At 70.8% G+C, this 15,073-nt stretch overlaps 1 protein-coding gene across 3 annotated transcripts in view; it reads right to left on the bottom strand.

The window, feature by feature from the left end:
• Positions 1-15,073, bottom strand: part of PACS2 (phosphofurin acidic cluster sorting protein 2) — a 32,321-nt gene that overhangs the window by 13,399 nt on the left and 3,849 nt on the right. For all 3 annotated transcript variants that reach the window (XM_045822567.1, XM_045822569.1, XM_045822570.1), the window contains exons 2-7: positions 5,246-5,333; positions 3,597-3,686; positions 2,620-2,745; positions 1,722-1,884; positions 1,132-1,205; positions 836-916 (exon numbers count right to left, since the gene is read on the bottom strand). In XM_045822567.1, coding sequence (XP_045678523.1) covers positions 836-916; positions 1,132-1,205; positions 1,722-1,884; positions 2,620-2,745; positions 3,597-3,686; positions 5,246-5,333 — 622 coding nt within the window. The remainder of the gene's footprint in view (positions 1-835; positions 917-1,131; positions 1,206-1,721; positions 1,885-2,619; positions 2,746-3,596; positions 3,687-5,245; positions 5,334-15,073) is intronic.

The following is a 15,073-nucleotide window of genomic DNA, read 5'->3' as shown; positions in this document are numbered from 1 at the left end:
CGGCGGCCCCAAGCCCGGACCGAGCCCGCCATGGCGCTCAGGAACTCCCCCGCGCTCTAGCGAGCCGACCAGCAGGCACTTCCTCAAGCACCCAAACCGCGGCCGCGGTCAGACGCGGAACCAGACCGGGGGGCGGGGGCGGGGGGGGGGGGGGGCGGGGGCGGGGAACCAGTTCCACAGCGCGTGCAGAGCCGGGAGCACAGGCGCCTGCAGGGTGGCGGCACCGCCTCCCGGTCTGGACTCCAGGTGGGGGCTCAGCTCCAGCCCCTCCCAGCTACCCTCAAGGGGTGGGGGCAGGGGACCCTACCAAAGGAGGCGCATGCCCCGCCTGCTCCCCATCCACAGCTGTGGGGGCAGTTGCGACCAGCACGTGGCAGCCCTGGCCTCCCACTGGCGAGGGGCTGGGGCACACAGTGGGGGTCCCTCTGTGACAGGTTGAGGCCCCTGCCTGGGCCTTCCTCCTGGAGAAGCCTGACAGTCCTGCCAGCCCCCCGGGGCACCCACTGTGCCGGGCGAGCAGGTGCTGAACTGAAACAGGGGACTGGGGACCAACCCCCACAGGGCACATCTGGGCACCAGTGGGGTGGGGACAGCTGCCTTCCCAGGCCAGGATCAGGGCCTGGCGTCTCCCCACCCTCCCGCCACCTCCGGGGGAGGAGGCTGCACCTCAGAAGAGGCCAATGACACGTGCCCCCCGGGACCAGGGGTGGCCACTTCACTCCCGGACCCTCCAGAGGCTCACCCAGGCCGCCCTCTGCACGCCGGCCCTGCCCGCTCCCCAGGGGCCCCGCCCCCATCCCCCCACCTCAGGCCAGTGAAACCAGACCCCACGGACCCTGGTCATGGACGTCGTTCTCACTACCGGTCGCCGCTGCTTCTTGGGCTTCCCTACGTCGAAGTCGTCCTCGTCCAGGTCCTGCAGAGACACGGCACCTGGGGCCGCGGCAGCCACCAGGGAACCCAGGGATGCCCCCCTCCCCCCCCCCCGGGGCTGACAGAGGGAGCCCTCTCTAGGGTGACCCCGTGCGCCTGCCTACGTGCTTAGGGCCAGACGTAGCCCCCCGCCCAGTGCCCGCCCCCCGCCCCCGGCAGCCGCTCTGGAGGAGGGTCCTGCCACACGCGGCCGGCTACCTGCCCGTGTGCGGCGTCGTCGCTGGCCTCCTGCTCGGAGGAGAAGCTCTCGTACTCCTCCTCGGAGTAGTTATCTGTGGAGCGAGCACAAGGAAGGGTCAGCACCTCAAGATTCCACCCAGTATCCTAGCAACTCGGCCGCCGCCGCTGCCAGGCCCCCCCTGCAGGGGGCTGGGGAAGAGGGCCCTGGCGGCAGGAGCAGAGCCTGGGTGGCCCTGGCAGAGGCAGGGGGTGGGGCTGCGCTTCCCCGCCCCCGAAAGCCCCCACGCCCCGCCTGTCAGAGTGCGTTCCGGCCTGGGTCTTGTGCTGGACTCGGGCCCCTGTCTGCCCGTCACCCCACAGGGCACGGCGAGCCCAGCTGTGACAGTGGTGACAGGCCACGTGCCCAGACCCAGAGGGCACTGTGATCGACCCCGTGACCTCTCCTCACATGTGATGTCACAGCCCCTGGAGGCAAGGCCAGGCTGCCCCGCAGCCAGGCCAACGCAGCCGCAGACCACTCGCCCTCCCTGACATCTCCACCCCCGAGGGAGGCGGCCAGGAGGTGGCCGAGAAGCAGGGACGTGGGCGCCCCCCGCGGCGGCACTCACCCGCGGACTTGGCCTTGGGGCCAGCCTGCATGGCGCTGTCCTCGTGGTCGATGGGCTGGCTGGACAGGGAAAAGATCCAGATCTCGGCCACCTTGGCGGAGGCCTCCTTGATGCTGCTGCAGAGGCTCAGCACCTGGCCGCCCTCGGGGGGACGCTGCATCACCTGGGGGCGGGCACCGTGCTAGGAAGGACCACGGGGCAGGGCCCCCCGGGCAGGAGGACGAGAGTGACACGGGGGCCACACGGGCGGGTGGGCGGGCGGGGGTGGCCAGCGCCGGGTGCAGCCATGGAAGGCAGCTGCTCGCCAGAGAGGAGAGCCCGCAGCCCAGCCACCCAGGGGCCACAACGGAAGCAAGCGGCACGCAGACGGCCGCTCCCAGACGAGGCCACGGCCCACAGGGCGTGACTGCATGCATGTGCGGCTCATGGGCCAGCCACCCACCCGTGGCCCTGCCCTGCGCCACGTGACCCCCGCCCTACTCTGCGTCCCCGAGGCCTGGACACCCGGACCCAGCCCCATGACGGTGGAGGCTCCAAGGCCCAGGGCACACACAGGGCCCGGGCCCTCTTCTCCCGCGTGTACCCCTGCACTGGTGCCTGGGCCCCGGCGCCCCCACAGCAGGGGGTGTCGGGTGGTTGGCCCCTCGTTTCCTCCCCAGACAACCCCGTGAACCCCCTGTCACCTGACCCACCGGGCACGCGTGCCGCCGGCCGTCCTGCTGGACCAGCCGGGGCCCGTGCGGCAGGACACAGGCCCCGGAGGGGAAGCCGGAGGGGGAGCACGTGCAGGGGCACCCCCGGGAGGGCCCAGGTCACACCCACACGAGGGCGAACGCTCTCCTGAGACGCGGGGGCCGCCCCAGCAGAGCCCCGGGGGGCGGGGGGCACGGGGCCTCACCTCGGCCATGTGGATGGCGCCCGCGGCCAGCGTCTTGTAGCCCAGGATGGTCCGGTTCTTGTAGCGCTTCCTCCGCTGCAGCATGATCTGCAGCTCGTTGCCCTCCCTCTTCAGGAAGTGGGGGTACTGTGGGGGGAGGGCCACGCTCGTCCACCCCGCCGACCCGAGGGGGCTCGTGGCACACCCCGGGTCAGGGGTCCCCCGGGGTCGCCACCGGCCGAGGCACCGCCAACAGCCCACGCGGGCGGATGTGTAGCCCTCGAGGGCGTCGGGCTGGGGCCGCCGGTGTGTTCCCCCCGCGGCGAGGGGGCCGGGGGCCGCGTGTGCCGGGAGCGAGCGTGCACGGGTCTCCGCAGGCTCACGCCGCGCACAGTTCTCGGCACGCAGAGCCACGGGCACAAGCGGGGTGAGCCACGCAAGGTGGAGACTGTGCACCCGCTGAGCCTGGGCCCCCCCAGAACAGAGAGCCGGGCGGGCAGAGCTGCCGGCGGGACTCCCGGGGTTTCTGGAGACCACGGCCCTGCTCCACGCACACAGCAGAGGGGGGGCGTGGCGGGGGCGGCGGCCCCACCCTGGAGCACGTGCTTGAGGGGAGGGGGCTGCCGGCCACTTCCAGACACCGGGGTCTTTACGCCACCGCAGACACACACGCAGAACAACCGCCCTCGGGCCGGGGGCGCTGCTGCGTTTCATGCTGGGCGGGGGGATCCCGGCGCAAATGCAGGTGCACTCCCCGCCAGCACCCCCGTTCCTGCACAGGGGTCTGGGCTCCCGCTGCTGCGGAGCCCACACTCCTGCCTGCTTTTCCAAACGCAGGAGGGAACCGGCCTGAAGCTGTAACTCAGTTTTCAGCCTCACTGCGCGCGCTCTGTGCAGAGACCGGACGAGAGGAACCACCCGCCCTCACCCCAACCCACCAGAGCGCAGTCAGGGCCCCAGGCGGCGGGAGGGGGAGGAGGCACACGGGGAGGGCCCACCTGCAGCGAGAAGGTCAGGGCCAGGTCGGTCTCCACTTGTCCACTGGGGGGCAGCACGATCTCGTGGGACCGCAGGACGCGCTTGGAGCCCTGGGAGAGAGGACAGGGTCTCACGCGAGGGGAGCCGCCCAGGGACCGCGGCCGGACCGGCTCTGGGTCCTCTCTGACTCAGGATGAGGAGCGGCAGGCGGGGAGCACAGGCTCCCGAGGGCCGAGAGGGGAGGTCTGTGAAGGGCCTCACAGAAGTCCACACCCTTCGACCCCGAGCCCCCCGCTGCGTGCCTCGGAGCAGCGAGTGGCCCGGAGCACACGGACCCACGGCCCCAGCAGCTGTGCGGGCCCGGGGGGGCTTGGGGTCCGGCCTCGCCGCAGACACAGGGCGGGGACAGGTGCCCGCCCCGTGGAGGCCGCAGACCAAGGCGCAGCACCGGGACGCTGGCAGACGGCTAGAGGTAGCCGGGGCCCGTGTGGCTGCACAAAAAGACGAACGTGTGTGTGTGTGTGTGCACGTGCGCGTGAGCCGCCGGTCAGTGGGAAGGGCCACGGCCAAGTGGCCGTGATGCGCAACACGAATCACTCGTGGAACACACAGGCCCCGACCTCTGACCTTCCCCACAGCACACCCCGCACCTGGGAAGGTGCTCGTCCTGACAGGGCCTGCAGGCCGGGTGCCGGGCACCCAGGGGTCAGCTGCAGAGGCAGGGAGGCTCCCAGGGGCCCAGGACCCGGGTGCCGAAGGCCGAGTCTCAGGAGTGACCAGGTTGGGCCGGGACCGTGGGGAGGGGCAGTGCAGGGGGTCGAAGAGTGAGGCCAGAGTGTTGGCGGGTCAGGGTCGGTGGTGTCAGAGGTCAACAGTGCCGGCTTCCGAGGCCAGAACGGGTCAACCCCACCTCACCCTGAGGAAGGCCCGGTGAGGCCCAGACCCCTCCCCACCTGGGCGGCCCGGGCCCCTGGGGCACCTCCGGGTCCGGCATGCGGCCTCCCAGGGCTGGCTCTGATGCCGAGCACTTACAACAGCACCGTCGGGAGGAAACCGTTTCTTCAGGCCTTCGCTGGAAGAGTGACAATGTGGGGGTGACCCCACAATGTGGGGGTGGTGGTGCCAATGGGCTGGCGAGTGGGTCAGGCCCCCGCTCAGCTGGAGGCGCGCGAGGCCGCGGGGCTCCCCCCCTGCAGGCCGGCAGCCCAGGCAGCCCCGCGGCTGCAAGAGGGGCCTCAGTGGCAGAAACCTGGGGGGCAGGGCCCCCGCCCGTGGGGCTGCTCGGGGGTCCTGGCAGCACAGGCACCGCCCCCGCTGGGGCTCAGCTGCGAGGCCACAGCAGGACACCCCCACAGGGGCCCGGGGGCCGGTGCCGGGGAGATCGGCAGCCTGCACTCGCCCCACACCTGAGGGGCACGGCCGGGGCTGAGCGCCGCCGCCCGTCGGCAAGAGGACCTGGAGCCCTGTGGGCCCCGAAAAGGCCAACACGGGCTGCGCGGCCAGCGGCCTCCTGACACCCGGTCGCCCGTTCACACCCACCGGCAGCAGGGGCTGCGCAATCGGGTCGGGGTGGGGACGGCGGCCACAGGGTGTGGGGGCAGAAGGGCCCACCCCCATTCCTGCTCCCTGGACACGCTTGGCCCGGCCGGGGGCCCAGGGGGACCCTCACCTGCATCTTCACGGCGATCACCACTGAGAGGAGCTCCTTCTCCAGCTCCTGGAAGACGACCAGCTTCTTCAGGGTCAGGCTGCACAACCTGCAAGGACACCGGCCCTGCTCAGCAGCGGTCGCCCCCCCACACCCCCGAGCCCCAGGGGCGCCCCCGCCGCCGGAGCTGCCACGGTGGACCGGCCATCAGGGCTCCCAGGAGCCCCGGCCCAGACCAGCCGGGGTCCGCTCAGAGCCTGGCTGCGTTGAGCTCCCCTTGGCACCCCAGGCCGCAGCCAGGTGCCCCTCTCCAGAGGGTCCTGAAGGCAGGTTTCCCTCCCGTGGAGGTTGTCGGGCAGGGGTCTATAGACAGGCAGACAGGAGGGGGTGGGCAGACCAGGGACGCCCCCAGGGACCGGGGTGCCCACACACACAAGCCCCCCCCAGGGCCTGCCCACCCACTTGGCCTCCACGGGGGAGGGGCCGGGCAGTGCGACGGGCCGGCAGAGACCAGCCCCAGGGACAGGAAGTCCAGCGCGGGGAAGAGGGTCACCGAGGTCGCCATAACTGCGTGCGGTGTCGGGGGCCCTGTGTGGAGGCAGTGAGTGTGCCGCCGCCGCCGCCACGCAGGACACCTGGGCCTCACACAAACGAGGCTGAACGGCAATGAGAGACAACTTTAATTGTTGAGTGAGTGAGTGGGCGGCACCGACGGGCCTCTGACGAGGTCCGCACCCTCCAACCGTCCTTGGGGCGCGTGCTCCTGGGGCGGCGACCTCCAGGCCGTGGCCCCCAGCCGGTCGTCCCCGGAGCACTTGCCGAGGAGCCACCGGGGTGCGTGGCCATCTCTGGGGCCCCAGGTCCCACGGGCCAAGCTGCTGGCACCCGCGGCTCCTGTGCGGACGCGCCGCGGGCGAGCTCACGGCCACGCCCACGCGCAGCCTCACCCCTTTCCAGCCTCTGGGGCTCTGCGTGCGCGGGAGGGCTCACTGCCTGAAGGGCCTGCAAAACGCTCCCGCAGAACCACCTGGCGCTCCTTGGAAACAGCAGGTCCTCGTGTGATCGGTCTCTCCCCATTTCCCGCCTCACCAGGTCACTCACTCCGAAACCCGGGTTTTCCGCAAAACCGCCGGACTCACCGTGTCTCCACGTCTGCTGACTAGGTCCCAGCGCTCCTTCCGGCCTCACCCTCCGGCTCTCCCCTGAGCGCCGCCCCCCCAGGCCTCTCCTGAGCGGCTCCCGTGGCTCCCGTTTCACCGCACGGAGCCCGAGATCGCCTCTGTGCCTCTGACTCGTGTTTCCAGGGGACTCGACCCGGAAGCCCCCAGTCACAGGGGCCGCAGTCTGGGCCTCGGGCGGCCCCAGGGGGTGTGCACGGGGCTGGGTGGGCACAACTGCCTGGGGCGGGGTCCCCGAGCCTGGGAGGGCGGGAGTCCAGGCAGGGCGGGGCTCGGGCTGGCCCGGGGGTGTGGAGGCCGCGCCCCACTCTGAGCGGCACCCAGAGCCCCCACAGGCCAGCGACAGCCTGCACCACAGGTTTGGGTTCGACCTTTCTCCCCCAGGGAGGGGCTATGACTGGCGCAGCCTCGTTTGGGGAACGGTCTGGCGACGACTGGGTGTCTTTTTCCACGGTGGTACACCGTCTGGCCCTCTCACTTTGAGCCTCCACTGACAGCATAAGCCTGTGGCTGGGCGGCGAGAAGCACAGGCGGGCGGTCGCACAGCCACGCCCACTGTCTCCAGGACCATCCCCTTTCCGGACTGGACCCCGTCCTCTCCTCGGTCTGCTGTCCGGCCCCACGGGCCGGAGTCCCCAGGGACCTCGTGTGGGTGTGACCGCCTCTGGACGCCCAGCCCACGTCTGGCCGACCCCACGCGGGACGACACCCTCACGGCCCATCCCCGCCGTGGCGGGCGCCCCAACGCCTGCCCCCGACCGCGCTCCAGGCCTGCAGGCGCGAGGAGACGAGCGTGCCTCCGGTCCTTCGCTCGCCCGCCCACCGGGCCGACTCTGGGCAGACAGTGACGCCGAGGGGTGACACTCGGAGGTCACCACCAGCACAGGCAGAGACGGCGCGCGGACACAGAAGCACGGCCGCAGGGCCGCGGGCGGACAAAGGACCGGTGTCCCGAGGACAAAGGCTCTCACAGCCGCACGGAGGACAAACGGCCCACAGACCTCGGGGCGGCACGGAGAGGCGCCGCCCCCTCCGCACACCGGCACCCGGGCCCTGCAGCCACAGGCAGGCACCCCCCCGTCCCCCCCCCCCCCGTCGAGCCGGAGCCATGACCGTCATGGCAGTCCAGGGGGCCCCAACCTAGGGACACCACGGCTTGGGGCCCCCCCGGGGGACGACGGCTCGGGACACTGAGTCCCCGAGTCCCCGGGGGATGTCCCCTCCACTGCCCCAGTGGAGGTCTGTCCCCGGGGCGCCCACACCCCCGAGGCGCAGCAGACGCCCCCGGCCTGTCCCCCTGGGGCTCCGCCTGCCCTCGGCATCACAGGGCCCAGCAGGGCACTGTCACACCTGCCCGTCTGCCCGGCCGGCGACCTTGACCCTGGCACTGCTCGTCCCCGCCCTCAGAACGTTTAGCCGTGCCGCAGCGGACGCAACGTGAGGCTGACCCCTGGAGCCACGTGAGCGTGTGCAGACCAGCGGCACCCAGTGCACCTGCACGCCAGGCAGCCACGGCCTCCAGTTCCAGACTTTTGCTCCTTGCCCCCCAACCCCGGCAGGCAGCACCCCCCCCCGTGCTGTCTCCTGCGCCCCGTTTCCTCCCCCGGAGCACGGCGCCCGGGCTCCCCTGTGCTGCGTGCGGCGCCTCAGGCCCGCTTCCCCCGCGCGGGGCCAAGTGGGCCGTCTCCGGGCAAGGACGTCTCCGGGCAGGGCCGGACGGTGTGCAGAGCTGGTGTCGGAGCGCCCCCCCCCATGGGTGCGCGGGGACGCAGCCGGGGTGGACACGAGTGCACAGGCCCTGCCCGAGCCCCCGCTCCAGCGCTTCGGAAGGGGCAGCGTGCAGAGCGGCCTGGTGACGGCGTCGTCGACGGGGGCCGCCGCCGCGTCCCGTCCCCCCGGGCAGTGCCCGGGCGGAAGTGGGCCCCGCACAGGAGAGCGCTTCCTGGGGCTCCGAGACACACACCAGCGCCCCCGGCCGGCCCTGCGAGGGGGAGGCCGACCCCCACTGTTCGCCTCGGGGACGCACGGCCGGGCCTCTGGGGCCCGAGTACGCTGGCCGTGGGTCCCGGGGAGGAAGACCTGGGGGCCTTTAGTTCCCAGGGCTGCCCACCTGTGCCCAGCGTGTCTGCCCTGCCGGGAGCTGGGGCTCTGCGGGGGCGGCTGGCCAGGCCGCCCCCACCCTGCCCACCTCCCCGAGAGGGCGGCCCAGGAAGTGGGCCAGGGTGGGTGGGGCGCACAGACTGGGGGGGGGGGCTCCAGGGCCTGGGGCGCTTCCTTCGACAGCAGGGGTCTGGTCCCCATCCTCGCGGGCGGCCCTGAGGGAGGGGAGGGCTCCGGCGGCCACATCCTGCGCGCCGGTCACCTTTCTCACTGGCCTGGGGTGGCTGCCAACTCTCTCTGGCCCAGCTCAGCTTTCTCGGTGTCTGAGCCTTATCTGGACACGGCTGCTTCCTGCTAATCAGGAGAGAAGGTCAGAGGTGCCTTCTCAGCGTCCCTGCTGGCCAGCCCGGGGCTGCAGCGGCTCCTGCAGGGGTGAGAGACAGCTGGGTCCCTTGGAAGGGGTGGGGCGCAGCCGCGTGGCTCTGCTCCCGTCTCCCAGCCCCAGCAGAGGCCGAGCAGTGTGTGTGGGGGGGTGCTCCACAGGGCCAGGTCCCGCCTGGGCCCCCGCAGAATGCCACGTGGCCGTGGGACGGGGCGCCAGGGCCAGGGCCTGTGCTGATGACACTAGAGACCACAGCAGCCTCCGCTCTGCCAGCCACAGCGAGACTGTCCCCACCGGGGGCCATCGCCCATTCTGGTCCCTGCCTGCAGGACACCCCGCCCTCCACCCACACCCTCTGCCTCAGTGACAGAGAGGTTCCCACCGGCACCCACCCCACCCGGGGCTGGCCTGCGCACCCCGATGCACAGGGGGGCCCACACTGTGCCTGGCAGGCGAGGGCTCCTGCCCTGGGCTTTCCCGCAAGTGAGGGCCCCCAGCCCCTGCGAGGGCTTTGCTAACAGAGACAGCGCAAGCCCGGCGGGGAAGCTGGGTGCAGAGGACAGCAGCCAGCCATGGGGGCAGCGGGCAGGGATGCAGGCTGGGGAGCCCCGAAAGCCCCCAGGTCGGGCCACATGACCCTCTGTCGGGGCCTGGACCTCCTGTAGAGCACCAGACTCCGCCCAGCGCCCCTCCCTGGCCACTCCACACCTGATAGGCAGGGCGCAGCCCGGGGAACTCCTGGAGCCAGGTGCGCACCAGGACCCGGGACCCCGGACCCCGCCCACCGGGTTCCCTCCCTCCTTTCGCCGGGACCCCCTCGCATCTCTGACGAGAAACCAGGAATGGCGGGGACGAGGGGATGGCCGCCTCGCTCCCGCACCAGCAAACACACTCCGCTCCTCCAGGCCGGTGCCCCCACAGCGCGCAAACCCCGACCCCCACCTCGTCCAGCGGCCCTGCTCCCCACCTCTCCCAGGCAGCCGCCCACCCTCCCGGCCCCTCCCACCTGCTCTCCCTGGGCCACAGCCTGCCAGGCCCCGCATGCCCGACCAGAGAGACTGTCAGGTGGTCCCCGTGTCGGGGGACCCTCTGACACCCCCTGACCGCGTGTACCACACAGCCCAGGGCCAAGGGCGGGCCTCTGCCCAGCCACACCACCGCCCTCAGGCCACTCCAGACGGGGGTCGTGCACGACAGGGCTGCCCCCTGAGGGAGCAGGGTCGCGCTGAGGTGAGGTCGTCGGCAGCCACCTCCCGCTGCACCCACGAGCACAGCGGTCACCTGTTGGGGCCCCCGCTTCCCCGCCCTGAGGCCAGGGTGGTGGCCTGGGGAGGCCCCGCTGCAGGGAGGGTGGGGGCTGAGCAGCTGGTTTGGGACGCTGCCCCCGGGGTCGTCGGTGTGGCTGGAGCCCCGTCTCCCAAGGCCGAGTGGCCGTGCTGACCCGGGGCAGGGGCACCACCCTCTGCTCACGCCTGGGGCTTCGACAGCAGAGGCTCGTGCCCTGCTGGGCAACGGCCCGTCCCAGGCCCACAGGCTCACTGGGGACGAGGGGCGCACCGGCCCCGCCTGTCACAGAGCAGCAGGCCCAGCAGGTGCGGGGGTGGGGGGGGGACGCTGCCGGGGAGCGTCTGGCTGCGCCCCAAACCCAGGTCGCCTGGCCCTGGCCCAGCCCTTCTGTGGGGGCCCCGGAGCTGCCTAGGCCTGAGGGCCCAGGAGGCTCAGGCCACGTGCCCGGCACCTTCGGCCCCCAAAGGCGGCCCACGCTCCCTGACGTGCTGTGCTGCAGAGGCAGGGCCCAGGGCTGAGCTCCCCAGACTCCCCTGGAGCGGCTGGGGCCCACAGCACCCCGAGCACCGGCCAGGCCAGCCCCCAGGCCCATGCAGGCTGGCCAGAGCGGCAGGCACTGTGGGCAGAGCGCCGGCCGCCCCAGTTCCCAGGCTCCCGTCCACGCAGGAGGAAGACAGCTGCCAGGGGGCGAGTGTCGAGCGACGAAGTGCGTGCCCAGCTGGGCACAGGGCACGAGGGAGGCCCGCAGGGCGTCTGCAGGGGCTGCGGGGGGGGGGGGCACCCCAGGGCCCTGCGACCCACAAGTGCGCCCCCCACCCCCCAGCCGCCCCTGCTCTGAGCCTCCTCCTGTGCAAACCCAGCACCCGGCAGCTTGGAGGAGAGGCCTGGGGGCCAGGGAGGAGGCGCCTGCCCTGCGCCCCATCCAGGGCGAAGGTGACAGGCAGGTCCCAAACGAGGTCACCTCCGCAGCAGCTGAGGCATCTGCGGCCCTCGGCAACTCCGGGTGACAGTGACCTCTGAGCCTCTGGCTGGGTCGTTGGGTGCAGGGCGGTGCTGCAGGCGCCCCCTCACCGAGAAAGGCCCGTCCTCACTGTGCCGACAGCTCGGTGCCCCCGGCAGCGCCGGGACCCTCCCGGAGGGTCTGCTCGCCCACCCCTCTTCTCACCCCTAGCACGGTGGCTTCTGGGACACTCCCCCTGGTGGCTGCCACAGGACGGTCTGCGCTGTGCCCACACCCCACCCCCCATGCAGCCCAACGCCCCCACTCACAGTGGCACTGGCACGGGGCACGCGGGACGTCCCGAGTCTGTGAGGCAGTGGCTGGGGGTGGCAGCTGTCCCCCGCCCCGCTCAGGCCTCTGCAGTGGTGGCTTGAGGATGGAATGCTGAGTGGGCCCCAAGGCCCCCTGGGGGCAGGGGCCCCGCCTGTGATGGCGAACAGCCTTCTCAGTCCCCCAGAGCCAGCAGTGGGTGATCCCAGCACAGCCTGCTCCCAACTGGGGTTCCCAGGGAGCACCTAGGGCCTTTGACGGCCGGCCAGAGTCAGCAACACCCTGGAACCAGCAGGCGGGCCCCACCCCGTCCTCCCTGGCTGGAGCAGGGAGTGGGGGGCTGGCAGAGAAGACAGGTCCCAGCCCCGACCCCAGTGGCCGTAGCCTCCTATCCCTTGCAGGGACGTGCAGCAGGGCGCCTCCCTCCACTGGGGCACAGGCAGCCGCCACGCCGCAGGGCTCAGGCGGAGAAATCAACGCCCATCGCCAGGGGTGCAGGGATGGAAAGATGTGCCTGCCTGCGTCTCCAGCCACCCACCCTGCCCTCATTTACCAGGCCCCCACCCACCCTGCTGCAGCCCCAGCCTTGAACTCCACAGGTGGGAGCCAGCAGGCCCGCAGGCACAGGGCTTGCCCTGTGGGTGCTGCCTCCCCTGGGGCAGACAGGGGTCTGCGTCGGCCAGAGATGCTCAGAAACTCGAAGTGCAGCCACCAGAGACACCAGAGACTCGGTCCTTCAGGACAGGGACACGCCCACCAGGGCAGGGGAGCCCGGCTGCGAGTTCCACAGGTGCCGCCTGCAGGGTGGCCTTGCAGAGCCGCTGTGCCACAGCCTGCCGGGGGCCACCCTGGCACACATGTGCCCCCCCGCCCTGGGAGTCACTACAAGGACAGCGCTAGCCACTCCCCAAGGAGGAAGCCCACCTGGGAAGAGGAGATGCTCACAGCAGGAGTCCGTGGAGCCCACCTGCCCCCGCCACGACGGGGTCAGGGTCAGCAGCAGTGGGCAGGCAGCGGCAGCCAGGCCCCCGCCCATGCCTCCTGAGACATGCAGCCCACAGGCCTCACGCCCCGCAGCCAGCTTCCTCCGCCTCCCCTTCAGGGGAGCCCTGTCCCCCCAGGCTGCCAACCCCACACCCGCCCACTCGCCCCTGCTCACAGCCAGCCCAACCGCAATGTGGGCACCATCCTCCCACACAAAGTGGACCGGTGACTTCCCCAAACGCGGATGAGACCCACACCCTGCAGCAGGGCCTCGCACGCTGGCCAGGCAACGGGACAGGGGCAGAGCAGGCAAGGGCTGGGAGCGGGCCACTGCTGCTGCGGGGACGGGAGAGCGTGCCCCGTGGGACGCGCCACCACAGGTGCTGCCAGTGTTCTGGGGTGGGGAGATGGAGAGCAGGGCAGGCAGGCGCGGCCCAAGGAGGAGCGGCCGAGCCACCGCGCACGGTCCAGAGTCCACCACGCCGGTGCAGGCAGGAAGAGGAAGCTGCACACCGACAGCCGAGAGCACGTCGCAGGGCCATCGAGGAGAACGGACAGACTTTCCAACAAGCCTGACGCTTGTTTTCAACAACACAAACCGAGAGGAAGCCAGGGAGGTGTGCCCTCCTCGTGCAGAGGGGACCTGCCCCCCCAGGGCCCCAGGGGGCGTCCCACCCTGGGAGCAAGGCTGGGCACCTCTGGCGGAAAGAGCAGCCAGTGGCCAGCAGGTCCCCACTGGAGCAGACCCTGCGGATGCGCTGCCACGCGGCAGAGGAGTGTGACTCGCGCCCGGAGACGACAGAGACACGGAGACGAGAGCGCGGTGTGTTCCGAGCCCCCCCCGCCCCCCCCCCCCGCCCTGTACCAATGGCAGAGCAGTGAATGAAGACAGCAGAAACCCGTGAAACGAAAGCTTGTGAACCGGGCAGAACTGGTAACGTGACGAGCCCAGAGGTCCCCGCACCCCGGGGAGAGAGGGATGGCAGAGTTAACTTCACAACACGACAGCCAGGACGGGGATCACCGTTCACAGAGTGGCCACTGGACGGAAACAGTGGGCAGCGGCAAACTAGGGAAATGGAGTAAGAAGAAATCGATGCAAAACAAGGCAGCACGAAAGAAAACAAAGGTGAGACCTGCAGGACAGCAGTGAACGCAGAGGTGCGGGGGCAGACGGAGACCTGACCACGTCACGGGGAGGGACAGAGGACAGGGGACCGGATCCTCCGGGTGAACGCCGGCAGCTCGGCAGCCTGCGCGCAAATGAACTCCAGGTTCGCGGTGAGCGGCCGAAGGCACGCCGGGACGTGTGCGGACACAGGGCGGGGGGAGGGCCACAGAGGCTGACGCTCTGGAGGGCGCTCACGGAGCCGTGTGGCCGTGCCGTCCACGCCCACGCAGAAAGCGTCACCCGGTCCGGAGCCACAGGCCCTCAAAGCCCACAGCACCAGGGAGCGAGTGCGAGTCCAAACCTGTGCGTCCGCGACAACCAGGACTCCCGAGGACGCAGCCGGCGGGACGCGGTGGGGCCGCCCCAGAGAGCCGGTCTGCGCATGAAGGAAGGGGCGTGGGGCACGGAGAGCAGGGCGCCGCAGGCCGGGCCGGCCAGCAGGGCCCCGTGCTGGTCAGCCCACGCGGCCTCGAGCCCCCCGCAGAGCGAGGCCCCAGCGCCCCGAGGACCCAGCGTCGTGCCGACCGCCATCTCTGACCACGACCCCACTGAGTGACGGAAAACAGAAGCGCCAAATCCGGCGATGGCAAATAAACTGGAAAAAATCCATACGTTTGGATATGAAGAAACTTTGAAATACCCTGTTAACGTTGAAGAAAGAATAGTGGAAAAACTTTAAAGTACTTTTAACTGAACGATTCCACATCTACAGGCAGGTAAGACGCAGCTAAACCGTGCCCCGCCTTGCAGCTGCGAGTGCTGCTGTGCGAGGGGGGAGGAAAAGCAACGAGCCGAGCCGCGGCAGGCCTCCCGCGGGAGTGGGGGGCGGAGGGACGGGGGGCGGGGGGACGAGCCCCGCTCTAAGGAGCCGGACGCCTCCCTGCACGACGAGGGGACGCAGGGGCCACCGGGGACGCCGGCCAGGCCCTGCGGGCAGTGAACAAGTGAAAGAACAGAGTGACCAGCTTTATGCCCATAAACTTGAGAATCTAGACAAAACAGACAAATTCCCAGAAAAATGTGTTTCCAAACCTAACCCCAAGGGGCGAAGAACCTGTTCTTTACCCGAGCAAATGGAACCGGGAGGGGATCTCCCCACCGAGCGACCGCGGCTCGGGTGGGTGGTCTCTTCCCCACGCTCACGGCGCACACGACGCCAACTTCACACAAGCGCCGCTGCGGCGCGGCGACGCCGTCCTCAGCGTGCTCTGCACGCTGTCTGGGCACCGGAACCTGACGTGGGCGGCAGGGGGCGGGGCCACGGGCCCAGACGCGGACGCGGGGTCGCAGACGGACGTGGGGTCGCAGACGGACGTGCGGTCGCAGACACACACGCACGTGCGCACATGGTGGCGCTACAGTGCGTCTGAGGGCGCAGGGTCAGTTTACCGCTCAGCAACCCGTTTACGTGTTTTCTCCATTTTCTACGTACTCAGCAACTGAAAGAGGAGCCCTGGCCGGGGATCCAGTTGGTTAG

The sequence above is a fragment of the Phyllostomus hastatus genome, unplaced genomic scaffold, assembly GCF_019186645.2.
Source record: "Phyllostomus hastatus isolate PE091 unplaced genomic scaffold, TTU_PhHast_1.1 phas_scaffold_501, whole genome shotgun sequence".
Taxonomy (NCBI): domain Eukaryota; kingdom Metazoa; phylum Chordata; class Mammalia; order Chiroptera; family Phyllostomidae; genus Phyllostomus; species Phyllostomus hastatus.
The sequence above is the reverse complement of the archived record's forward strand: the minus strand, read 5'-3'. Positions and strand labels throughout refer to the sequence as shown.